Below are 25,865 nucleotides of genomic sequence, written 5' to 3'. Positions count from 1 at the left end.
TTGTATGATATTTTGGTAAGGGCATTTCAGCGTGATTATTTTCCTTTGAGGGAGGGAGGAGCCCAAAAGGACCAAGGCAAAAAAGAGACAATGAGACAGGAATCAGTAAACTCGGAACGCCCATGCCAGGATCGGGCACAGAGCAGAAAACCTCGAGGAATCAGGCACAGAGGCAGCTGCACGGTGCTGTTCATGGGAAGGGAGCTCAGTGTTCCTGCTGTGTGCATGACTTTGTAGGGCTGTGCTTCATTCTTTTCATTGACATAACTGTGTATGTGTACAACAGGATGTTTTGAAGCACGCATAAATAGTGGAATGGCTAAATCGAGCTAATTGACATATGCGTTCCTTCGCACTTTCTAGTTTTTTGGTGAGAACACTTGCAGTCTACAATCTTGGCAATTTTCCACAATGTAACACATCGTTACAACTATACTCAGCATGTTGTCCCATAAAGCTCTTGAACCTCCTACTCCTGTATAACTGAAATCTTGTGTCCCTTGACTGACGTCTCTGCACCATCCCCTCACCCCTCGCCCGGGTGACGACTCTTCTACTCTCTGCTTCTGTTAGTTCAGCTTTTTCAGATTCCACGTGTCAGTGAGATCGCGAGGTGTTTTTTCTGCACCTGGCTCCTTTGACATAACATGACGTCTTCTTCCTTTGCCCGTGTTATCACAAGTGACAGGATTTAATTCTTTCAGTGTCTGGATAGTACTTCATTGTGTCCATAAGCCACACTTTCCTTATCCTTTCATTTCTTGACGGATACTCAGGTTCATGCCCTGTCTCCCCTCCTGGGAATAGCGCTGCCCTGACCATGGAAGTGTAGCTGTGTCATCAAGATCCTGGGTGCAGTTCTGCTAGATACATGCCCAGAAGTGGAGCTGCTGGATCATACGGTGATACCAGTTTGAATTTTTTGAGGAACTTCTGTACTGTTTCCACAAGGGCACTAATGATTTACCTTCCTACCAAGGCTGCACACGGTTTCTGTTTTTGTTTTTGTTTTCCCTCCACACACCAACACTTATCTTCTGCCTTTGAAAAATAGCTATCCCGACAGGGAGGATGCGATTTTCATTGTGGCTTTGGTTTGCATTTCCCTAACGAGTGGGAATGTCAAGCACCTTTTCAAATAGCTGCTGGCCATCTGTGTGTCTCCTGTGGACAACTATCTGTTCAAAACCGTTGCCCATTTATAATCAGATTAATTTTTGCTATTGAGTACAGTAGATTCTCATATATTTTGCATATTAATCCATTATTAGACAGATGGCTCGGAAAAACTGTCATCCACTCCGCAGAATGCCATTTGGCTCCGTAGAGTGTCACCTTTGCTGTGTAACAGCTTTTTAGTTTGCTATCAATCGCCCTTTGTTGCTTTTGTTGCCTGTGCGTTTGGTGGAAAATTCAAGAAACTGTTGCCAAGACCAATATCAAGGAAGGTTGCCCTATTCGTTTTTCTTATTAGGATCAAGTAACTTTTCCATAGGTTTAAGAATCATATGCCTTCTCATCTCTGTGAACTCTCCACTCTTAAGTATCATGCATTTTCTGTTGGATTTTACCATCTCCACAATTACTACGAATTCTTCTGAAGCAAATTCTGGATTGTAAAGTAACATTTGTGCGGTTTTACTTTTTTCCTTTTATGTGTTCGTTTCATTTAGAATTTATTCTGGTATCTAATGCAGGTAATAGGTTTAATTTTGTCTTTTTCCATATTGCTATTCACTTACCCCAACACCAACTCTTACTCATTCCATATTCTCCCACTGATTCGAGAGGCCACCTCTATTGTATATCCACTCTATGCATCTGGCATTGGGATCATATATGGATATATACATATACATATAGTATATGATATATATACATATATATGTATATAGTCTACGATATATATACATATGTATGTGTATTAGTCTGTTTGTTCCATTGTTGTCTTCGTACACCCATAGCACACAATGAGAATTATAGAAACTTTTTAGGATAGGTTTAGTATCTGCAGAGATGTTTTTTCTCATCGATCCTTTTCATGGTTTCCTGCCTATTCTTGCTCATTTCTGTTTGCTAAATCAACACTAAAATCAGCCCATCTGGCCAAAAGAAAAAAGAAAAAAAAAATACCAGTATTTTCATTGTGATGGTATTAAAATTTCAAATCTCCTCTTCATGATTGACTCACCATTTCCAAAACCACGTTATGACTTTCCACGTGTTTTAAATTATTCCTTGTTTTTGTTATTGACATTTTGAGTATTTCTTGCTAAATTTATGCCTAATACTTTGCTTTCGCCGTTGTCGATGAAATCGTTCATTGTAATTCTTCCCGATTATTTTAATTTTCCATTGAATTTCTTGAGGGATTTGGTGGGCAAGTGCCTTAGGCAGCCCAGGCTCCCACCTGACATTCAACTTGAGGCACAGATGCGTGGTTGTCGGCAAAGGCAAGCTGGCCGTCCCCTGACTGAGTGGCCTCATGGCGTCTTGCCTGTTGGCCTCTCTGCATAAAGCGTCCTATGCTACTTGGTCCCTGGAGCCTGAATGGACAACTACCACCACAGTTTGCAAGGCAGCCATCCCCCCGGCCTTCATGAAATCATTACAGCAGAGAGCACCCGGCCTCCGGTGGATGTCTGAGGAGTGCCGGAGACCACAAGCCATGGACAACCCGAATCCAGAAACTTGAGGCCCCTCCGATACTCTCTTGCTTTGCCCCTCCCCCTGAGAACCCTATGGCTTCCTTTTTCATTTTTTATTTCCTCTTTTTTGATATGCATGACAGTAGAGTGTATTTTGACATATTACGCCTACATGGAGTACAATTGATTCTAATTAGGATCCCAATCTTGTGGTGGTACATGACGTGGAGTCACCCTGCTCACGTATTCATACACGATCAGAGGAAGGTTATGTCTGGTTCATTCCACTGTCTTTCCTATTCCCATCCTCCCTCCCTTTCTTCTTGTGTATATGAAAACTTTTGTTTCTACGTGTTAGCTTTATTACCATTTCCTTACTGAGTGCTCTCAACATTTGTGGTGGGGTTTCCATTCATCCTTCCCTTCTGTTTTTATGTCTCTATTTGCTCTCTGTTTCTCGGATTATGTGGGCCAATGCCCCCGCCTCCCAGTTCAGCAGTGATGTTGTAGTGGGTATCTCTTGTCTTTTGGGCTGATGTTTGTATGTTTTATTAGTGAAGGTAATTTAAATGTGAGAAATGTCATTACGAATATGAGTCAAATCCGGCTCTGAGGGGAAAAAAAAGGTGACCCCTTTACAGAGAGTGTGCTGTTTAATACCAGCTTCCACTGCAGAATACTACGCGCAAGAGAACAGGTTGGGGCTCAGTTACAAAGAGTGCACTTCGAGGAATGCTATCACGAGCACATTACATCTGTTAGCAAGGCTTCTGGCAACCCGTGCGTCTGGAGACTTGTATTAGAAATGCCTTTAATTGGGACATCACATAATAGAATTGAATAGCAGAAATATTTTAGTGTTTAAGGGGAATTTGAACAAAGCTGCCAGAAGACAACATTTTGTATTCGTGCGAGTGAATACATTTCCAGGGGTGGCTTCCCTCGATGTTCTCCTTCAAGCTTTTCTGATACATCCTTGCTTGTTGTTTTCCCTTAATGGACTTCAAAAACACTTTGTCTGTCTCCAGGGGGAAAAGTGGCATTTTTCTTAGGATCGTACTAAATTGACAAATTTACGTAAGGACAGCTGACTTCAAGATTTGTTCTCGTAGGTGCACAATCATCAAGCACATTTCCATAAATTTAAGAACCGCTTAAGCTGGTTACGGTAGTGCACTCCTGTCATCCCAGCAACTCTGGAGGCTGAGGCAGGAGGATCGCAAGTTCAAAGCCAGCCTCAGCAACTCAGCGAGGCCCTGAGCAACACAGCGAGACTCTGTCTCTAAATAAAAATTTAAAAGGGCTGGGGAGGAGGCTCAGTGGTTAAGAGCCCCTGGGTTCAATCCCCAGTTACCTGCCACCCCCGCCAAAAAGAAAGAAGAAAAAAAGAAAAATTCGGAACAGTTTCCATCTTTCTCTCTGGCCTCTTATTTCATGCATCGTCGTCTGTGTTCTTGTGTTAGGTTGTGGGCCTCTTCTCAATTAGACACTCTTCCTGGAGGTAGAATTCTAGGCTATAAAATAAATTGCATAGAGTATCATTTTCACATTTAGATCTTTCATTCACTTTGAATTTACTCCGGTATACAGTGTAGGTAATACACCCAACTTTCTATTTTTCTGTATGGTTCTCCAGTTACCCCTACGCCGATTTTAAAACTGCATCGCGTGCAGATTTGAAAAGCACCGATATCGCAGAACAAATTTTTGCAAGCATTTGGATCTACTTAGGCATTCTCCTTTGTTTAATTCACCTATCCGGGCAGTAATGACAGAGCAGCTTCAGTTTTCGCAATTTCACAGTGGCTTTTAATATCCGTGGGAGTGGCTCTTCTCCTGCCTTCTCACTGTTTCCTTTTGTGTATTTTCTCAAGTATGTTTGGCAGATGACCCTTAAAATCAAAACTGTCTACCTTCAGAGAAAAACCTCACGGTCTCTCTGTCATGATTATATGTTATCAAATGTAATGGGAAAGAACTACAGGGTCAGTCCTGTGATCCAAGACAATGGCATGGCTCCTCGGCTCATGCCTACTTCTGTGCCGTTCAGAATGCACTAGAGCTTGCCACATTTGGATTCTGGATATTTCTTGTTAAGCTTAGGCCTGGGTACCTTGGACTTGTGATTACTAATGGGATCCCTGCTACGTGTCCTCACAGCTTACTCTTACGTACACAGAGGCTTCGGTTTAGGTGGATTTTGTTACCGGATCCTTTCCAAATTCTTTCATTAGTTTCAGTGTTTTTCATGAAGTCTTCCTTTTCGCTTTGATGACCTAAATTACTTTCTCTCACCTACTTACATTGGGGAGTACTTCCTCTGCGATGTTAAGCAGTCATGATAGTAGGCGGCTTTTTGTTTCTGAGTTTAGTGGGGTATCTTCCAGTTAGTGTTTCCCCGCTCCGCAGGTTGCGGGGTCTTGAAGTGAGCGAGTTTTGTACATTTCAATAGGGTAAAGGAGCTGAGCTGGGTCGTTTGAGGAAGCTCACTCAGTACAAAACCCAAAAATGACAACTCTGAAAAAATTGCCTATTCTACATTGGCCACATTTCAAATCGACTTCCCCCCATCGGAGCACTTCAAGTGAAACAGAAGAAGCTGGGGGTGGGCATGAAGGGCAGATATTAGTAATGACACGTCCACAGTGTCATTGCTAGCCAGGCATTTGGCAGTACTTGCTGCAGTCTTGGCGAAAGGATTCCTTCGGCGGGCCTTGAAGCATGGGATTTATTGCCAGGGATATCGTGGCGGGTGTGTTAAGAGAATTTGTGTAAGAGTACTTGCAGTTAGTAAATAGAAGAAAGACTGGTGGAATAGAGGAAAGGGGACAGGGGGAGGGAGGCAGGGAGGGAGAGGGGACTGAATTGTAGCGGATCAAATTCCTTGCTTGTCTTGTTATGCCAAAATGGACACCACTATTATGTGTAACTCTTCTGTACTGATAAAAAGAACCCAGAATCCTCAAAACCAAACCTAAACAAAAAATGTCTGCCAAATGAAAGTTTTAAAAAATTGGCTGGAATTACTGAAAGCTCGATATATAGTCTCACGCATTTGATACCTCATTTCCAAATTTTTCTCCAACTTTCAAAGCCCTTTACTATCCTTTACTAGTCCGTGTCGGGTGTGCTAACAAATAATCGCGGCTCCACACACAGCCTGTGGCACCAGACTTCCTGGTACCATTCGATTCTGTCTCCACGCCACTGTCGTGTGCCTGGCAACGAGTCAGATTCCCTCACTTCTGTTTCTGCACTCGCAAGGTGGACGATCATCATCGCTGTCTCAGCAGGTCATCGTGACTCCTAGGCAATAGCGGATATAAAGATCAACGCAGAGGTAGGAGCACAGAACTGCTTGGTAAGGCTTGCTGCTATTATGTCCTCCTGTGTTGCTTGCAGTCCAGTTTCTTCTGTACGTTTATTTCCTCGTGAGTGACACTGAGTGCTGTCACTGAAAACAGAACATGACTTGTTTTGCCTATCGTCCAGTAAGAGTCACAGATAGAGAATTGATTTTCTGAGAAAGGACGTGTGTGCCGGGAAGGAAGTTAAAATAAACGTGACGCCAGGTTGACAATAATTTATGGTTTGACGTTATTCAAAAATCCTGCAAGACTGAACTATACGATTCATTCGCATAAATGCTTGTGCAATATTTCTACACATATTAATTCACACCCACTATATTCTGCTCGCTGTTCTAGGGCGCTAAGCTAAGAACCATAACAAAAAGTCAACAAACAAAATCCTCTATTCCTAGAGCTTGCATCCTAGTACAGGAGCAGAGAAGAAGCCACAGATGAACAAGCACACTCTGTCAATTGTGGTAGATGGGGATGAACGTCCTGCGTCCAGCACAGAAAGCAGAGCTTCCAAGATTTCCCCTACTTACAGGCTGACGAACAAGTCTCCTGTGTCATGGATGCTGGCAGACACATGAAAGTCCCGGCTCGGGGAACATCAGTCGTGTGACCAAAGGCAGAGAGTCCTGCTCTGGCCAGGCCCCCACAGCCCCGATTCCTTTTGAGGCCATTCGTGCGGGCCCAGTCGCTCGGCTGCACTTGCAGTGGGTAGAATTACGAGACAGGGAAACTGTGGGCCTGGCTGATTTCACAGCAAGTGGAAGCAACCCAGTCTCACACCGCTGGGCGATGGCCCAGGGAGTGGCCATGGCCAGGCACTCTTGCTGCACCCAGCAAGAGCATGCAGGAGGCTTGCGGCCCGTGGCGTTGCCTTTCCTAATGCCTTGAGAAAAATGCAGCAGGAACCGGAGGCCATGATTACTTAAATATTGTTGTGTTTTAGTAACAAATATAAAAACACTGCTGTCACAATTGACATAAAATAATGTTGTCTTGTGCTGGATAGTTTAATGGCTATATTTTTTAAAAAAATATTTTTAGTTGGCAATGGACCTTTATTTTATTTACTTATTTGTTTTTATGTGGTGCTGAGAATTGAACCCAGTGCTTCGCACATGCTAGGCAAGCGCTCTGCCACTGAGCCACAACCCCAGCCCAGTGTTTTATCTTTTGAGGAGATGTCCATGGTACTACTCATATGAGTGTGACCTCCAGTGTTATCCTCTAAGATGGAAGCCTTTGGTTGACGACTTCTTTTCCTGTAATCTTCAACAGTTAATTAAAGATCATGTTCAGGTAATCAGGGGCCCGTTGGTTAATATTTCCCTGGACACAGTTTGTGAGGAACCTAACAGGACTACACCTGAACCCTGTTCCTGTACTGGTGTTTGTCCTCGAGCAGGAGGCCTATCTTCTTAGGGCACGTTCATGCCCCGGAGCAGGCTTCACGTGGAATGCTGGAGGGCAAAAGCAGTGTTTTCAGATCGACTATTTCATCAAGTCAGTCATTGTAGGCACCAAGTTAACTCACCCATTGAACTACTTTTTAGGGCCACAGTGTACCTCATGAATTAAATATTGAAATAAATGAAAGAATCCAGATTGTATCCTATACTCGAAAGTCGTAACTCAATGTGAGGACAGAAAACTTGCCAACTTCCTGTCCTACAGGAAGGTGAAGGCTCCTGTATCAAGGAGTGTTTTATTTTGGCTCAGTTGTTGCCCTGGGTATTTTGACAAAGTTGGTCCTTAGGAGGCCACTGTCACCAAGTCAAGTTCTGCAGGAGGCCATCATATGAGTGTACAAATCATTCTGTCATCCCAACCTCAGTACACAAGCCCCGCTCAGTGAGTCACAGTTGTGTGCCCCCGGTGTGTAGAAGAGGACAGGGGAAACTGACCCGGAGCAAAATCCCTGTTTCTGCCCCGCTTCTTAGTGAAGCCCCTTCTCTCCAGGCCTGGGGAGGAGCACCAAGGAGGGAACCATCTTGCAGCCACTGTGCAGCTGATGGGACCAACTCCTGGCAAACCTGAGTTTGGCCCCAAACGGAGGCCCAGTAAACACACGCGGCATGACACAGAGTGTGCTTAAGTGACCAGGAGAAAAGCAAACGTGGGGAGAGGTTTACCCAGGGGACAACCGGTCGTGAAAACGCACCGACTCTCCCCAAGGCCTGCAATATGACTGCTTGCAGGACTGGATGGGAGAGACGCCTCTGGCCAGGAACTCGGAAGGGCGGGCAGGAGAAATTGTTTGCAGGCTGAACCGAGACCAGGAAAGGAGGAGTCAGAAGGTGACGTGGGGGACTGAGAATTGGCTCCCCCCGCCCCGCCCCAGAGGAGTGGAACCCAGGGGAGATCCCTCGGGCACAGTCTTCCAGTGTGGACCGGCAAGTACTGGGCACTGGAGGAGCGCTGATTTAACATCTCCAGACCGATGGGCATTTGGAGAAGATCCTGGAGCCGCCTAAGCCTGGGCCCTGCCTCCAGGAACTCAGCCCAGGGGCTCACCTCTCACGCCAGCCATCCGGAGGGTGGAGCGCCAGGCTCCAGTCCAGCCCACCTAAAACCTCCTAGAAGAGAAGCTGAGCATCTACTGAACTCCCACAGACAGAATTCGGGACGTTTCATCACGATTTTCTAAAGATTCTTTGCTCTGTTTAAGGGCGACCTCAATACCTATTCATGTTTGTTTTTTTAAACCACTTCTAGCATTTTTGAAGCCAGTTATTTTTGATGGATCAGTTTTTTGTGAACTAGGGTTTGATTAGCATTTAAAACTTTCTTGAGATGTTGAGAGGCCCCCACTCTACTCACTTATTTCTATGTGGTGCTGAGACTCAAGCCAGTGCCCCACGCGCGCCAGCAAGCGCTCCATCACTGAGCCCCAGCCCCAGCCCCCGAGCACTATATTTTAGTTTTGGGTTGTGTTCTTTCAGTTTCAATTTCAAAAAACTTTTCACTTTACTGTTGGTTTGTATTCTTTCATTTTCATTTTTAAAAATTTTTCACTTTACTGTTGGTTTGTATTCTTTCATTTTCATTTTTTAAAATTTTTCACTTTACTGTTGGTTCGTATTCTTTCATTTTCATTTTTTAAAATTTTTCACTTTACTTTTGGTTCGTATTCTTTCATTTTCAATTTCTTTTAGATTTTCTCTATTCATTTGCATTTTCCTCCTACCTGTTTCCCTCGATCCTCTGCTTTCTTCTGCTAACAGCCCATCTCTGTTGTTCTTTCACTCTTCCTTCAGGCGTTTACTTGTCTGCTCTCCTCCTCCCTCATAGTCATCACATCCTACACTGCTTCCCTTCGCTCCCCGTTCCACCATTTGAAAATGTAAATCCTATTGCAAACTTGCTGTTGCCTCAACTCAACATATGGCTTCTGCTTATTGTGATAGTTAACATTGTGGATGTCACAGCAGGAACTATTTGGTTTAATGCTGTATACTGTTTGCTTTGGTTGTTGTTATCATTTGTCTCCCCCTAAACAGCGAGGTACTGGAAACCTTCACGGACACTCTAAATCCATGGGGTAGAAACTCTGCTGCCTCAGATCCATGCTGTGAGATGGGTAGACACATAGACAACGTGGAAGAGCAAGGGAACAAATCTCCCCAAACAAACCAAGATTCTCCAATAAGAGAATCCAACGACACCACAGTGGAAGAAATGTCAGAGAAGGAGTTTAGAATGTACATATGCAAACTGATCTGCAGAGTGAAGAACGGTATTAGGAGTGAAATCAGGGAGAAAAGACAGGAAGCGAAAGATCATTTCGATAAAGAGGCAGAGATTCCGAAAAAAAAAAAAAAAAAACAAATAAGCAAACAAAAAAGGAAACGGCGACAAGCAGAAATCCTCAAAATGAAGGAAACAATAAACCAAATTAAAAATTCAATAGAAAGCATCACCAACAGACTAGACCACTTGGAAGACAGAACCTCAGGCGATGAAGACAAAACATATAATCTTGAAAGTAGAGCTGACCATGGAGAGGAGATGGCAAGAAACCATGAACAGAACTTCCGAGAACTGTGGGATGACTCGAAAAGACCAAATAGAAGATTTCTCAGGATGGATGAAGGCGCGGAAATACAAACCAAAGGAATGTACAAGCTTTTCAATGAAATAATATCAGAAAATCTCCCAAAGCTAGAGAATGAAATGGAGAACCAAATACGACAGCCTTACAGGACCCCAAATGTACAAAATTACAGCAGCCCCACACCAAGGCACATCATAATGAAAATTCCTAACATAGGAATAGAATAGGATAGGATAGAATCTTAAAGGCCGCAAGAGCAAAATATCAGATTATGCATAGGGGGAAAACAATTTGGATCTCAGCAGATTTCTCAACCCAGATCCTCAAAGCTAGGAGGTCCTGGAATAACATATACCAAGCTCTGAAAGAAAATGGATGCCAGCCAAGAATCCTATATGCAGCAAAATGAAGCTTTGGATTTGAACAAGAAATAAAAACCTTCCATGATAAACAAAAGTTAAAAGAATTTGCAACTAGAAAGCCTGCACCACAGAAAATTCTCAGGAAAATATTCCATGAAGTTGTAATGAAAAAAAAAAAAAGTGAAAACCAGCAAAGGGAGGAACTACACTAAAGGAAGAGTCAATCAAAGGAGAAACTAATTCAAATAAAAATTGGAAATAAGCCCAAATGACCAGGAATACAAATCCCATCTCAATAATAACCTTGAATGGTAATGGCCTAAACTCATCAATCAAAAGGCATAGACTGGCAGATTGGATTAAAAAACAAGACCCATCGATATGTTGCCTCCAAGAGACTCACCTCATAGGCAAAGACATCCACGGACTGAAGGTGAAAGGATGGGAAAAATCACACCACTCACGTAGATTGTGTAATCACGCGGAGGTTTCTATCCTCATATCAGATAAAGTGGACTTCAAGCCAAAGTTAATCAGAAGGGACAAGGAAGGACATTTCATACTGCTTAACAGAATTATACCTCAACGAGACATAACAACCGTCAATATTTATGCCCCAAACAGTGGAGCATCCACATACGTCAAACAAACCCTTCTCAATTTCAAGAATCAGATAGACCACCACACAATAATACTGGGCGACTTTAACCCACCTCTCTCACCCCTGGATAGATCCTCCAAACAAAAACTCAATAAAGAAGCTATGGAAGTTAAAAATACAATTGATAATTTAGACTTCACAGACATTGATAGAATTTTTTTTTATCCTTCAGTGACTGAATACACACAGCACATGGATTCTTCTCTACTATAGACCATGTTATGTAAGCTATCGCATATGTTGGCATACGGTTGTAATATTACCTTAACATATGTTTGGCATCTGTAGGGTTATTTTGATAGCTCCCGTTCCATTCATAGTTTTTGTATTCTGACTTTTTTTCTCGATTATGCTTGTTTACATTTTATCAAATTTTAGCTGTATTATTTCTTCTGTTTCATATATTTCCACTCCTACTCTTATTTTTTCCTTCCTACTGCATAATTTGAAAACAGTTTGTTTTTCTCCCTTCTTTCTGGTACAAGTGCTTTCACTTACACGTGTTCATCTGAGTGGTGTTTCATCCCAGAGATACTGACACTTTAAGCTTTTATTATCACTCAGTTCAAAGCACTATTTATTTCCTTTCCTTGTGTTTTCTCCCTTGACCTCTGAGGTATTTGTAAGTGTGCCATTTAACTTTGAACTAGGTGACATGTGGGGGTGGGGTTCTATGTATCTTAAGGTGATTGATTTATAATGCAATAAATCATACAGGAAACAGTCTGCATGATTTCAAATTTAAAAAATGTAATGGAAATGCTTATTTTTTGTTCCAATTAGTTATACATGAGAGCAGAATGCATTTCAACTCATTGTTCACAAACAGAGCACAGCTTTTTTCATTTCTCTGGTTACACACGATGCAGAGTCACACCATCTGTGCAATTATACATGTACATAGGGTAATAACGTCTGTCTCATTCCACCATCTTTCCCATCCTCATATCCCCCTCCTCCCCTCACTCCCCTCTGCCCAGTCTAAAGTTCCTCCATTCTTCCCTTGCCCCCCTCCCCCCATTATGGGTCAGCATCCACAATATCACAGAAAACATTTGGCCTTTGGTGTTTGGGGATTGGCTTATTTCTCTTCGCATGATATTCTCCAACTCCATCCATTTACCTGCAAATGCCATCATTTCATTCCTCTTTAAGGCTGAGCAATATACCATTCTCTTTATCCATCCATGTACTGGAAGGCATCTAGGTGGGCTCCACAGTTAAGCTACTGTGAATTGAGCTGCTATAAACATGATGTGGCCGTGTCACTCTAGTATGCTGACTTTCAGTCCTTTGGGTATAGTCCCAGGAGTGGGATAGCTGAGTCAAATGGTGGTTCCAATCCAAGTTTTCTAAGGAATCTCCACGCTGTTCTCCAGAGTGGTCGCACCAATTTGCAACCCCACCAGCAATGCCGGAGTGTTCCTTTTCCCCACATCCTTGCCAACACTTATTGTTGCTAGTATTCTTGATAATTGTTTTTTATATTGATTGCATTGATTACATACATGTTAAAACTGACCAAACTGCATACTTCAAATATGTGCATTTTATTGCACTTCTGTTTTACCTCAGTAAAGCTATGGGGGTGGGGAAGGCACAATATGCTGCTGTGATGGGTAATGTGAATTGTCAACTTGATCAGATTAAGAGATGCCCAAGAGTAAGAGGCTCCTGGGTGTGTCCATGAGGGTCTTCCAGGAATGATTGGCAGGTAGGAGAGCAAGCTGAGGGGAGGACCCACCCTAACGGGGGTGGCACGTTCCAGTGGTTTTGGGACCAGCATGGAACCAAAAGGTGGCAGAACAAGGAAGCCTCAGCAGACACAAACTCCATTCTTCTCTAGCAAGTGCTCATCACCTGAGAACATCAGATTCCAGCAGGCCCTGACTGACAGCTCTCCAGAGAGTTTCCGTGCCTTTGGTCCTCCACTGGGTGCTGCACCATTGGTCCCTCTGGTTTTGAGGCTCCAGCTTCTTGGACTGAGCAGCCACTAATGATTTCTCCACCTCTCCATCCTGCAGATGGCCACCGTGGGACTAGCCAGCTCATGGTCCTTTAAACCAAAGTAATGAATCCCCTTTTTGCAATTATGCATGTGTGTGTGTGTGTGTGTGTGTGTGTGTGTGTGTGTGTGTGAGAGAGAGAGAGAGAGAGAGAGATCGTTTTCCTTTCTTGGGTGTGGGGAGAGCCAAAAAGAGAAAATTCAAGATTAAAAAAAAAGGAAAAAGAGAAAGGAATCATTAGGCACGAGAGTTAAAGCTGGGAATGGACCAAGAGCAGAAAATTCTTGAGGAATCAGGCAGAGAGGCAGCTACATGGAGCTGTACATGGGAATAGATGTTAGTGTTTCTGCTGTGTGCATTATTTTATGAGACGTTATTTTACTATTAAACAGTGATTTAATCTGGGGGACAGTGTAGTGTATGTTCCCTTTAGTGTTTTGGTCTTTATCTACAGGGTGAGAAAATTATATTTTCTCACCAATTGCCTGTCAGAACTGGGCGTCATCATTGCCTGCTCTTTGCAATTGTTGAGGAATTCCTCCCCCTTTACACATGGGAGTGTTTGCCTGAAATGTTTGCAAATAGTTGATATCCATTATTTCAGGACAAACTGAACTATTACTGATTGATGCACTGTATATACCCCTTCTGTATACTACTTTAGGATATTATTTTCTCACTACGGTCTTTATTTTAAGCCTAAATTCATGGATAAGTTGAACATTGAGAGAAAATGAAAATTCTTAGGGAATAATGGCTACGTCTATAATGTTCAGAGTCATGACTCTCCTAAAGGTGTAGGATTTATGGATGCCTCAGAAAATTAAAAGAGAATATGTATTACTGATTTCAGCTTTTTCCCCATTTACAGGGACAGTGAAATATAACAGAATGTGAACATGAGTTCAGTTTCATTTTTGTGTGTGTAGTTTAAAAATCATGGCATTTTTCCAAAGGCGAACCTGCCTGAAACATATCTCACAATCATCCCAACAGAACACGAAGCATTAATAAAACCAGAGGTCTGGGGGTGTTAGTCCATGGCAATGCACTTGTGCAGCGTGGGGCAGGGCTTGGTTTCCATGTCACAAAAAGGCAAGCAAAATAAATAAATAAGTAGATAAATAAGTAAATATGTAAACAAAAGAGCTGAAGTCAGTCAGTGAGGATAGTATTCCCAAGAATTTGCATTTGATGTTCCAGCTCCATAAATGATGAGAGATCGATGGTTTAAATATCTTCAAGAAGTTTTTAAAATAGTCAAATAATTATTGTCATGTACTATTTCAAAGTTCAGAGTAGTGATGAAACTACTGTCCTGTTGCTTCTGTTCCTCTAGAGAAGCCTATTTAGACTCCTCAGCAAGAATATCAGCAATTTCAGAAGAACCTTTTTAATACTTACTTTGCATCTATACTTAATATAAAAATACCTGAACAAAATTTCTTAGACAATTGAAGTAGTACTGAAGTTTTATTTAGGGGTTCATGCTTTGATTCAGAGGAAAATCCTTTAAATGTATGCAAAATGTCAAAATTCCATTCTCCCCATAATGTGAAATAGTGGCTCATGTTGGGGTACTAACTTATTCATGTAGAAATCATTGCAGGTTAGAAGTGTCTGTATGGAATTTTCTCTAAAAATGTGGAGATGGGCCCAATGGTGTCTGTGTGTAATTCCAGTGACTCAGGTGACTGGAAGAGGAGGATCACAAACTCAGAGTTAGCCTCAGCAACTTAGCAAACTCTAAGCAACTTAGACCCTATCTCAAAAAATAAATGAATAAATAGGGGTGGGATGTAGCTCAGTGGTAATTTGCCCCCCAGTCAAATCCCTAGTTACCTGGCCCAAATAAATAAGAACTTGTGAAGAAGGAGGGTGTATCTGGGGAAATGAAAATAGAAAGCACATGAAAGAAATGAGTTACTCCTCTCCTCCCAATGGGAGTAATATTTTTTATACAGGGAATTGAACCCCGGGGCAGTCTATCACTGTTCTACATTCCCGGTTGTTTTTATTTTGAGAGAGTCACTCCAAATTTCTGAGGGTGCTGCCAAGTTGCTAAGGGTGGCCTCAAACTTGTGATCCTTTCTGTCTGAGCTCCCAAGTTGTTGAGATTGCAAGCATGTGCCACCGTACCTCACACAATGGGAGTTATTTTGTTTTTAATGATTCATGAAAGCTACTTCAGTTACTTAGCAAACTAAATCTTACTTATTCATATTTTTTTCATACCAAGAATTGAACCCAGGGGCACTTAACCACTGAGACATATCCACAGCCCTTTTTATGTTTTATTTTGAGACAGGGCCTTGCTAAGCTTAAGCTGATTTTGAACTTGTGATCCTCCTGCCTCAGCCTCCTGAGCTCTGGGAGTACAGGTTATTTACGTTTTTTAAATAAAATATTTCTAAATGAAATTTTTATGTTGCTAAATATAAAAAGTGAATATGAGAAAAAGCTATGATAATTAATGACTTGAGTATTTAAATGCATGTACATTTAAACTTCCATATGCTTGTTGAGTATTAACCTTGAGAAACGGAGTACTCTAGATCACTTTAGACATAGATCTGAAAAGTTTAGACCATAAATAAGTATACCTATGTGTTAGTAAAATACTTTCAATCAGTTGTAAGGCAGGTGTCATTTGATGGTAGAACAAAACCATGTAAATGAAATCTGGATATCTTAGAGGAAATGACACAACCATAAACCCAAATTTCAGCACTGACATTTTTGTATCTTGTTCAGCTCTGTGAATCATTTTCCACAGTTTAATTCTTTAAATAACACAGATGCAGTTGTGTTTAATAATTTTATAAGACCACAGAGTTGATTTTCTTTTGAAATCATATTTGCATTGGAATTGGCTCTACAAGGCAATGAATCAATATGAAAGGGTACACAGGTAAAATAGAGTTTGTCCTTCTTTTCCTCAAGGAGTAAACAATGTAAATGCCCATGTTTTGAGACTGATATTGATGCACTGAGGCCAAACACAGAATTGAATAATCTTTATTACAATGTACTTGCAAGTGTTAGAGAAAAAGTCTCCATTAGTTCCAAAGGGTTGGAAGTTTGATATGTACAACTTAGTAATTGCTGCTACATACAAAACTGTTTAGGGTTCAATTGGTAGTTAACAAAGAGATAGTCTTCTGTTTAACAAAATGGCAAACATGTACTGAATTATATTAAAATGTCTATTATTGTAGCTAATGTTATATTTGTATCACATAACTTTGGTTTGAATTTTTTCTTCAGAGCCATCAGTATAACAGGGAGTGAAGGGACTTTTCAACGACTGCAACCTCTTGGTGTTGCTGTTTCAAAAAAGGCAATGTAGATAGCTGTTATACATATTTCTACAAGGAAAACATTCCAAGGTTTATATCAATTCTTGGTTTCTGATATTAAATACAAGCTACTTACAGTTTCCCTCATAATCTTTTCCTGCAACTCAGCCATTTCTTTTTTCACTTTACTTTGTTCACCAATAAAAAGGCTTTCATGATACTCCTCCAGGTTGTTGATACTCTAAAACAAAAAAAGCCAACTTTAGTTAGAAAACTAGACTTCTTATCTCATATTCCAAATGTGTAAATTAAATTTCAAAAGTAACAGCTTTTGGTATTCAAAGAGTTTGCTATTAGTTCAAATTGAAATTATAATTAATACATGCAGATATAAATACCCACTTAAGTTTTTTTTGCAGTGCTGAGCATTGACCCTATGGATTCACCATGGTAGGTAGATTCTCTGCCACTGAGCTGCATCCTCAGCCCCAAGAATTTTTTTAAATGTCAGACTGGAGTGGAAGAATATTTATATGAGAAGAATGACAGTCATGTACTTAGTTTACAAAAATGGGTTGGTGAGCAGTTGTCAACATGGAGCAGAGACACAAAAAGACTAGCAGAACTGCATCATGAAGTGCAACATTTCTTAACAGGATAATGACTCATTTGTTATCACTAACAGTTTATGTGACATGATTTTCTTAGAATAAAACAGGCTATCATATGATCTCTTCAAATGAAGAAAACTCATCTTTTTAATCTTTATCATCCATTCATTAAACAGTGACATCCAATATACTCTGGAAAAAGTACTGGGTTACATGCTGAAGAAGAACTGAAAAATGACTGTAGTCTTCCATATTCCTATGACATAAGCAAACATATAAACAAATAATACAAAAAGTTTAAAATAGGCATGGAAGAGTAACTTGTTGGGGTATGTAACTGACAAGAGAGATTCATTGTGAATTATTGGGCAAAAGAATAAAACTTCAATAGATGAAGAAAAGAAGTTAAAATTATTATAGGGCAAGAACATAAGAAAAATAAGGAAATGTAATAGTGAGTTACTGCAAAGGAAGGTATCATCCTGGAGGGATGGGAGGAAAGAAAGGATGCAGCAAATAGGAAGGGTATTTGGATAACGGAATTAAGAAGGGGAAGCCACTGATTGTTTTGGAAGGACAGACCATGTTGTAGGAAGATGATACCACACAGACTCTTGAAGGATGGACTGAGAAGAGAGAACTGAGAAAGAGTATCACAAGCAGGGAACTAGGGCAGCAACAGCAGGAATAAAAGGTTCACTGAATGGCCTAGCATGGACATGGGCAAGGTTCTGGGTTCAATCCTCAGCACAGGAAAAAAATACAACTGCAGGGACAAGAACTAAAGGACCTACTGATTAACTGGATGGAAGGATAATTAACTTCAGGAGGCTAAATAATAAAGTTCCTGCCACAAGTAGTAACATTTAGCAATAACATTTAGAAGAAAACTGTTCTATTCACTTTTTCACACCAATTCATTAATGGTTCTAAGGGAACATTAGAGCTGCATGTTCTCAACTTTTAAGATCTTTCTAAAGAACTGGTTGGAATATAGATGACTCTGAAGTTCCTGAAAGAATTTTTAGAATAACTTAATCATTTACTGAAAATACCTCAATTAGTTATGAAGAGTGACATTTTCATATGCATTTTAGTGGGACTATTAAAAAGAACCCCTCAAAGGATTCCTTTAACTCCTAAATAATATGGAGCTATATGAAGAAGAGGTCAATTTTACTGAGGACAATTAGCTGATGTGCAAATGTGACAGCAGAAAATTCTCGGTATACAAAGGGTTAATCTTCCACCTGCTTTTTCATTCTGGTAATCATCTGATTACAACTTGGAACATAAAAACATTATTATTCATGAATAATTTTAAAAGTAAATATGCCATAGAACACTCATGAACTACACTAGAAAATCAGAGATACTGAGTAGTTCTATTTGCCTACTTCTATTTAATGAAAGCTGTCCACAGAAGAGAAGCAAAAGAAAACTTGAAATGTTTCATAGACTTGCTACTCTCCACTACATATTTATCAATTTGAACATAAAGACATCATTACAGTGTTAATAAAGCATCAATTTTATGGATGATATGCATATTTCTAGGTAAATTTCCCAATTTTACTTCTTCTGTTTTAAATAACTTTCACAACTATTGATTTCTAAAATTAAACACTTAACATTTATGATAATTCTAGAAAAATAAATTTGAAAGAGTTTGATTAACAATTTTTAAAGGTATAATCAAAGTGTTTTACCATAAATTCAGAAAAAACTGGTCTTTTACTTCTACATATACATTGTATTTCATGACAATGTACTGTTTACCAAATATAATAAAACAGACCTTTAGCAATTGCTCATATAAATTTTTAATTTCTTTAACTTTCTCACGCTGAATAATCCTAGTTTGAAGAAAAAGCTTTCTTTGCTCTTGAAACATATTCTGAAAAGATAAAATGAAAAGTGATGAAATTTGAATAAAATTTAATATTTAATAAACAAATCTACAAATCTCAGTTGAAGGAAATATACTTTAAATCAATGTTAACATTTGTTTTAATATTTATGTCCAAATTTAAATAATTGTTTCACCCCTAATAAACCAAAACAAAACAATATAATCACTTTTGTATGAGTCACTTAATATGACATTTTCTTACCAAAATTCAAAATAACTGTATTAATTACAGATCTCAAATTCGACAGATGACCCTTCTAATAATCTGTTAACCACAAGCAGGCAAAATCTATAGTCCTACCTAACAGAAATTAAGTAGGAAATATTCCTTCTTATCCAATATTCAAAAAGAATACTAATTCCTGCTCATTTCAATATACACATAGCTGGAACTTCCAATGATGCAGGCCTCTCTGTTCTTGGACCTAGTCTTCAGCGATAATTTTAAACTGTTCCCTACTTGCTACTAACAAAATCAAACTCTAGACTTTTCATGCTCAATAACTGCAGAATCTACCTAATACAAATAATAACAAAGATATACAGGAACCTTATGTTAAAGACACATTTTAAATTAACTCATCAAAACAGAACTCAATTTAATACTCAAAACAACTCCACGAGGTAGATACTCTTAGTATGTCCTCTTTCACTAAAAAGGAAACAGAGGCACAGAGATAATAATTTGCTTGTGGTTTCACAGTGAGCAACTAACTGGAATACATTTGGATCTCACACAGTGGGATTCCAGAGTGCAGGCTCTAGACCACTGTACTGTACCATATCTCTATTTTCACAACATCCAACCACTACTTTCCTACATTTGTAGGTCACTCTCTTCAGTACTGTGGTTCAGTACTCTTAAAGGACCTAATTTCCCTTGAATAGAGCACTTTTCACTGTCCAATAAGCCATCCCCATGTCCTCACATTCCTCAGTCCCACCTGACATTCCACAGTCAGTCATCAGACACCCATCCTTGCCTATACAACATGACCCTGTCTCCCTCCATCAATGTACTTGGATAAACCTGAACCTCTCAAGTCCAAATCTCTACCTGTTCTGCCAAGCCATGCTGCCTGCTCTCTCTATAAAGTCATGATCACTATGTCATAAACCTAAATTGGACCCTACCTCCTCTTGACATTTCTATTTTCCTTGTCTGTCCACTGAACCACTCTCAGGAAACAATTCCCTGCCTTCTCTTTTGCCCTGAAAGCGGCATCTGCTCTCCATTCTTACTCCCAGCTGATGACCTCACCAACTTGCTGAAGAAACACAAGCAATCCCAAGAGGACGTCCTGTCTCCCATCACCACATCTTCCACCCACCTTTGCCCAGCTAGCCTTATGTCCTCTATCCTTGCTCCTGAATTTTTGCATGAACTATTGCTACTTGAGATTTTGATACAATCGATTACTCATAAATCCAAGCCTGATACCAACAGCTAGTTTTTCCTCTTGCTCCTCAGCTTTCTGTACATCTATGTCCCACTGTTGAAACAAAGGCAGAAATTGCTGAGAATACTTGTAATGAAGATTCTGCCTGTAAAAAGTAATAATGAACATGGTCATATTGCATAAAAGTATGAAAAATTATATTCAAAACAAAAATGATTTGACATAACTTATACTATGAAAGGAAAATAAAGTGGCTGAAATGTTCTCATGGGAAAGAGAAAGGTAAAACAATTTACTCCCAATATAAAAGTATTTATTCCTAAGTGACTACAGAAAAGCTAGCTCATATGCTTAATATCTTGAAAACTGAGGACTACAGTATAAATTTTCCACAAATATTTAATTGGTCTAAAAGCAGTTTAATTTTCCCTTCCTCTTACTAAATAACATATAGATTCTGGCATTAGAAGGTAGATTTAATGTGGATGACATATCCATTCACCCTTCCAGAGAGGAATATTTCACTTAACTATTTTTCCAGGTTGGCACAATTAATTTTGCAAAAAGAACAGTGAATGAAATAGGGAAATGAGGGGAGAGAACAGGACAGGGGGTGGGAAAGATGGTGGAATGAGAGTGATATCATTAACCTAAGTACTTGTATGATTGCATGAATGGTATGAACTCTACATCATGTACAACCAGAGAAATGAATAGTTGTGGTCCATTCATGTACAATGAATCGAAATGCATTCTGCTGTCATGTATAACTAATTAGGACAAATAAAAATTAAAATTAAAAAAGAATAAAAACTTTAAAAATAGTTACAAATTAAATAAGAGTCTAGCTAAAAATACTGTAACATTAAAAATATTATTTGCAATATAAGATTACCTTTTTCTATATAACTGAATACTGTTAACACAGAATTGAAGATTGGGCATTTGTCTTATATTCAGTTAATGTATTATAATAAATGTATATAAATCAACTTTATAGGGGAAATATTGTCAAAAGAGGTCATCTTCAGTATCTTCTAGGAAATACATTTCAATTCTGTCAAACTAAGGTACTAAAACTAATGAAAACTATGTTTAGAAAAAATCAAGCAAAATGCTTTCTTTGTGGTATTAGAGATTGAACCCAGAGGCCCTCTATCACTGAGCCATATCCCCAGCCCTTTTTATGTTAAGACAGGGTCTTGGGAAGTTGCTCAGGCTGCCCTTGAAATTTCAATCCTTCTGTCTTAGCCTCCCATGTTGCTAGGATTATAGGTGTGTGCCTCCACACCCAGCCACGAAACACATTTTTAATTAGAGATTCTAATAAATGCACAATGATAATGAGAGTGTGAAGTTTTATGTACAAATGAATAGTTATATATATGTATGTATCTATCTATGTATCTACACACACAAACACACACCAGAATTGTGGTTCCAAAAAAGCCAACAATTTTACCTTTGCTCTTGTTGTATTTTACGAATATGCTCAATATTTTCATTAATGATTTTGAGAGAAGCATCTGTATTCATTTCAAACCGTTTTCTTCTAGCAAGAAGAGCTTGTGTGATATCAGCTACATATAAAACAAATTTTCATTAATTTGCTGTTGAAAATTGCTTTGCTACCATATTTTCATACCCATATGGGAAATGTTGGTTCAGCAATATTGGAAAGACATTTAAAATTTACAAAACAGACATCACTTCAAAAAGCAAGATTGGGCTGGGATTGTGGCTCAGTGGAGCACTTGCCTCACACGTGTCAGGCACTGGGTTCAATCCTCAGCAACACATAAAAATAAATAAAATAAAGCTAATGTGTCCACCTACAACTAAAAATGTTTTTTAAAAAAATAAGATTTGCTCACTTACATTCTATGAACATATTCAGGTAACAGTAATACAATTCTCATTTATCCAACTATGGAGCATATTTAAATTAGATAAAAATTCTAACAGTCAAAATAATTTATATTTTTAAAAATGTGTATAAAGCACAAAGAAAGAAATTAATTTCCTCATGAGAAGCATTAATGATTCAAATTTTATACTTTATCAAATATCCTCTAATTCAAAGGACACTCCTGGGATGGAATATTGTTAGAAATCATTTGATAAAACACACAAAAGTACTTTACATAAAAAGTCTCTCAAAAGGACAGAAATATACTATAAGAAAATTATTTTTAAACAATTCAGTGGGTGATGCTTATAACTATATTTTACTAAGAGACAGTGTTCATGGTTATAAAAATTCCAGATTACATAAGTAAATAAATATATATAAGAGCACTTTTGAAATATTTTCATGGATGCTTTTAAAGATGTTTATTTGTAACTGCTGTGTTTCATAAAATATTAATTGTACAAGGTAATGCTATACTAAGGATGTGACTTTACATCAAGGATCTACTATCAATAGATATTTATCAATACTCATAGTGTCCACCTATAACAAATGATTAATTGCACACCTCACAATACAAGCACTTTAGCATCAAATAGACCAAAGCTTTCAAAACATAATCCTTTGTATGAATTATCTCTGTAGCAGAGTCAAAAATTGATAAACATTCTCTGTTAACACTATGGACTCTACATTCTAAATAAATAACAAAAATTTACTCAGATTATTTATTTATTATTTATTTATGGTACTGGGGATTGAAGTCAGGGGTGTTTTACTACTGAGTTACATCCCATGTCTTTCTTTAAAATTATTTTGAAACTGGAGCTAACTTAAGTTGATGAGGTTGGCCTTGAACTTGTCATCCTTCTACCTTGGCTGCCTGAGTTGCTGGGATTATAAGCCTGTGCCAACACACCTAAAAGAGTGTGGTTGACAATTAACCAGCAAATAGAAAATTTATGAGTTTTTGGATGCAATCATGCATTTTTTTACTAGGTATAAAAGTTGTCTTCATCTTTTTACTACATGACTCATTATTCTAAAAATACTAACAGCTATTTAAGAGGACGTCCTTAGCACTGGTACTCCAAAGATAAAAACTTAAGAAAGTCATAAAATTAAGTAAAATTGATATTCAAAATTGATATATCACTAAAAGACAATCTATAATTAAACAAAATTCTATATATGAGGAAAAAAGTCTGTAGGCAGAATTCTGTAGGCTAGTGATTATTAATAAAACCTGAGGTAACACTTGTATGGTTAAACAAAACTTTTTAATTACATAATATCTTCCAAAGCATACCTCCAACTTCCTGTAACATCTTTTGTACATCCTCCCTGTAAGAAAATGACAGAAAAATTTTTAATGAGGCAAAAAGATTGTTGCTATGGAAGAAGAATCCTAGGCCATTAAGGACAGCTAGGTGATGTGTGAAAAGAGGGCCAACTTTCCTTACATTTCCCTATGCAGCGCAGAGGGCAAGAATTGCTATAAACACATTACCCCACATCTTGCTCGTGTCCTTCTGTCAAAGAACTCTCCTCCCAACTGTCATCAACTCCCGAACTGCTTGCTGCATTGAAAAGAGAGAGGAAAGATACTTTTGAAGGACGCGTGCTGTTTCGAGGGCTCCTGCAGGAGAAATCCCCTTCCCTGTGCGATCTCCCCTGGCTCCTCAGGCCAAGGAAAGGTTCCTGGAGCAGATGACAGACAGACAGAGGTGGAATCCCTTGGGTGCAGGTCAGGGCCTGGGACCACTTTAAGCAGGCATCTGTGAAGGGCCAAAGTGGGGGTGGGGGGTAGAGCACGTCCGGCACCTGGGGCAAGCGGGAAGTGAGGGCTGCAGGGGCCCAGGGGAGCGGGAAAAGGGGAGCAGGGCCTTCTCGGCGCTGGAAACTGGAAACGTGGGGCGGCCACAACCCAGGACCAGGGGGTCTCCATCCGCCCAAGGGCTGCACCTGCCCGGCGGGAGGGGCACCAGCCGCCCCTGGGGCGCGCAGAGCGGAGCCTCCCCGCTGGAGGGGCCCCCTGGGCCAGGAGCCTTTGTCACCTGGGCAGTCGAAGTCATAGACGGACAGGTCCGGAGCCTCCACCGGGGCCTTGGCAGCTCTCCCCAAGCTCTTCCTTGCCGTGGGCGCCATGGCCGTGGCCACCCGCGCTGCACCGACTCTGGAACCTCGAGAGGGCAGGGACGCACTAAAGAAGGCGGGAGGAGTCAGAGGAGCCACAGGGCAACGGGTGTCTGGCCGGAGAAGGGCGCGGCCGCGTGTCCTGGGGCGCGCATGCGCGCTGGAGCCGGGCGGGACCTGGAGGATGGCGGCCGGGTCGCGTCCCTACACCTCCTGATGACCAGGGTCCCGTCCCGTCCCGTCCCGTCCCGTCCCGTCCCGCTGCGGGAGGGCTGGGTGTGGAGCCCCACCAGCCCCGCTCCCCTCCATCTCAGGCCCCTCGGTGGTTCTCGCCACTCCGGTCCCGAAGCCCCGAGGCCCCGAGGCCCCGAGGCCCCGAGGCCCCGAGGCTCCCAGGCCGGCGGCCGCTGTGGAGGACAGACCCTGAGGGCAGACGGAGGCCCGGCCCACACACTACAGGACTCCCCAGCCAGGTCCGTGGGAAGGGAGCCCTCTGCAGGCACCCGACCTGCATGCACACCCTCGGGAGGACACTGCCCCTGTCCGTGGTGCAAGTCCCAGGGGCGCCTCAGGGGCCCCGCGCGTGCCCTGCTGACGGGCGGCCGGGCCCGATCCTCCCGCCTCGGCCTCCAGCCTCGCCCACACCCTCCGGACATCCCATCGGGGCCGCGCGCCCGGGCCGCCCTCGGGGCCCTCTCCCACCCCAGCCCGGGCGATGCCGGGCGATGCCGGGCGATGCCGGGCGATGCCGGGCGACGCCACCTCACACCTCGGCCGGGGCCCTACCCGCGATCCACAGCGTCCGCCCCCGCGCAAACGCACGCCGATCCCACCGCCCCAGGCCCGGCGCCTCACCGCGGGGTCCACGACCCCCACCCCTCACCCAGCTGGGCGACCCGCGACCGCGACGCTCCTCTGAGGGCCTCGGCCTCCTGCGCGTGTCAGCAGCCCGCCGGTCCTCTGCCGGCGCCTCGCTCGCTGATTGGCTGGCGCCCTGCGCATGCGGGAGGCGGGGCCGCGCGGAGCCACGCCCCCAGCAGCTCCGCCCCGCCCCTCCAGCGGAGGCCTGGTGCAGCGCAGTTGGGCGCTGCTGCTCGCGGGGGCCCTCTGTCGCCAAGCCTTCGCATCGCCTCAGCCCGGCTCCTGACCCCTTGAGCGCAGGGCACGCACAGGAGGGTTGCGGACCTGCCCCTCAGCGGGAAGCACAGACGACCACTGGGCAGCACCTACCGTGTCCCTCTGCCGCCTTCCCTCCAGTCTTCCCTGCAGGAGAGGCGCCCTGGCGGGTGAACCTGGTGCCTCGGGCAGCCCTTCCCCTATTCAAAGATGTGGCGAAAGGCCTGCTGGAACCTGAGTACTTACGCAGCCAGGCCGTCCTTTCCGCCCCTTTGCGGCATCACCGCTGATGCTCTTGTGTTACACATGCTCTTCTGCCACTTCCACTTTCGTTCAACAGTGGCTTCCCACCAATGGTAGACTACTACACTACCATGCTAGTGAAC

At 41.6% G+C, this 25,865-nt stretch overlaps 1 protein-coding gene across 1 annotated transcript; it reads right to left on the bottom strand.

The window, feature by feature from the left end:
• Positions 1–16,093: 16,093 nt before the first annotated feature.
• On the bottom strand, positions 16,094–25,332 carry LOC124972477 (synaptonemal complex protein 3-like). The gene is made up of 9 exons (XM_047536904.1): positions 25,247–25,332; positions 24,285–24,430; positions 23,738–23,807; positions 23,537–23,571; positions 21,778–21,895; positions 20,361–20,460; positions 18,802–18,900; positions 16,529–16,633; positions 16,094–16,419 (listed from the first exon to the last, which is right to left on the bottom strand). Exons 2-9 carry the CDS (start codon positions 24,373–24,375, stop codon positions 16,366–16,368), a joined length of 672 nt encoding a protein of 223 aa, XP_047392860.1. The 5' UTR covers positions 24,376–24,430; positions 25,247–25,332; the 3' UTR covers positions 16,094–16,365.
• Between the last annotated feature and the right edge of the window lie 533 nt (positions 25,333–25,865).

The sequence above is a fragment of the Sciurus carolinensis genome, chromosome X, assembly GCF_902686445.1.
Source record: "Sciurus carolinensis chromosome X, mSciCar1.2, whole genome shotgun sequence".
NCBI lineage: Eukaryota > Metazoa > Chordata > Mammalia > Rodentia > Sciuridae > Sciurus > Sciurus carolinensis.
The sequence above is the reverse complement of the archived record's forward strand: the minus strand, read 5'-3'. Positions and strand labels throughout refer to the sequence as shown.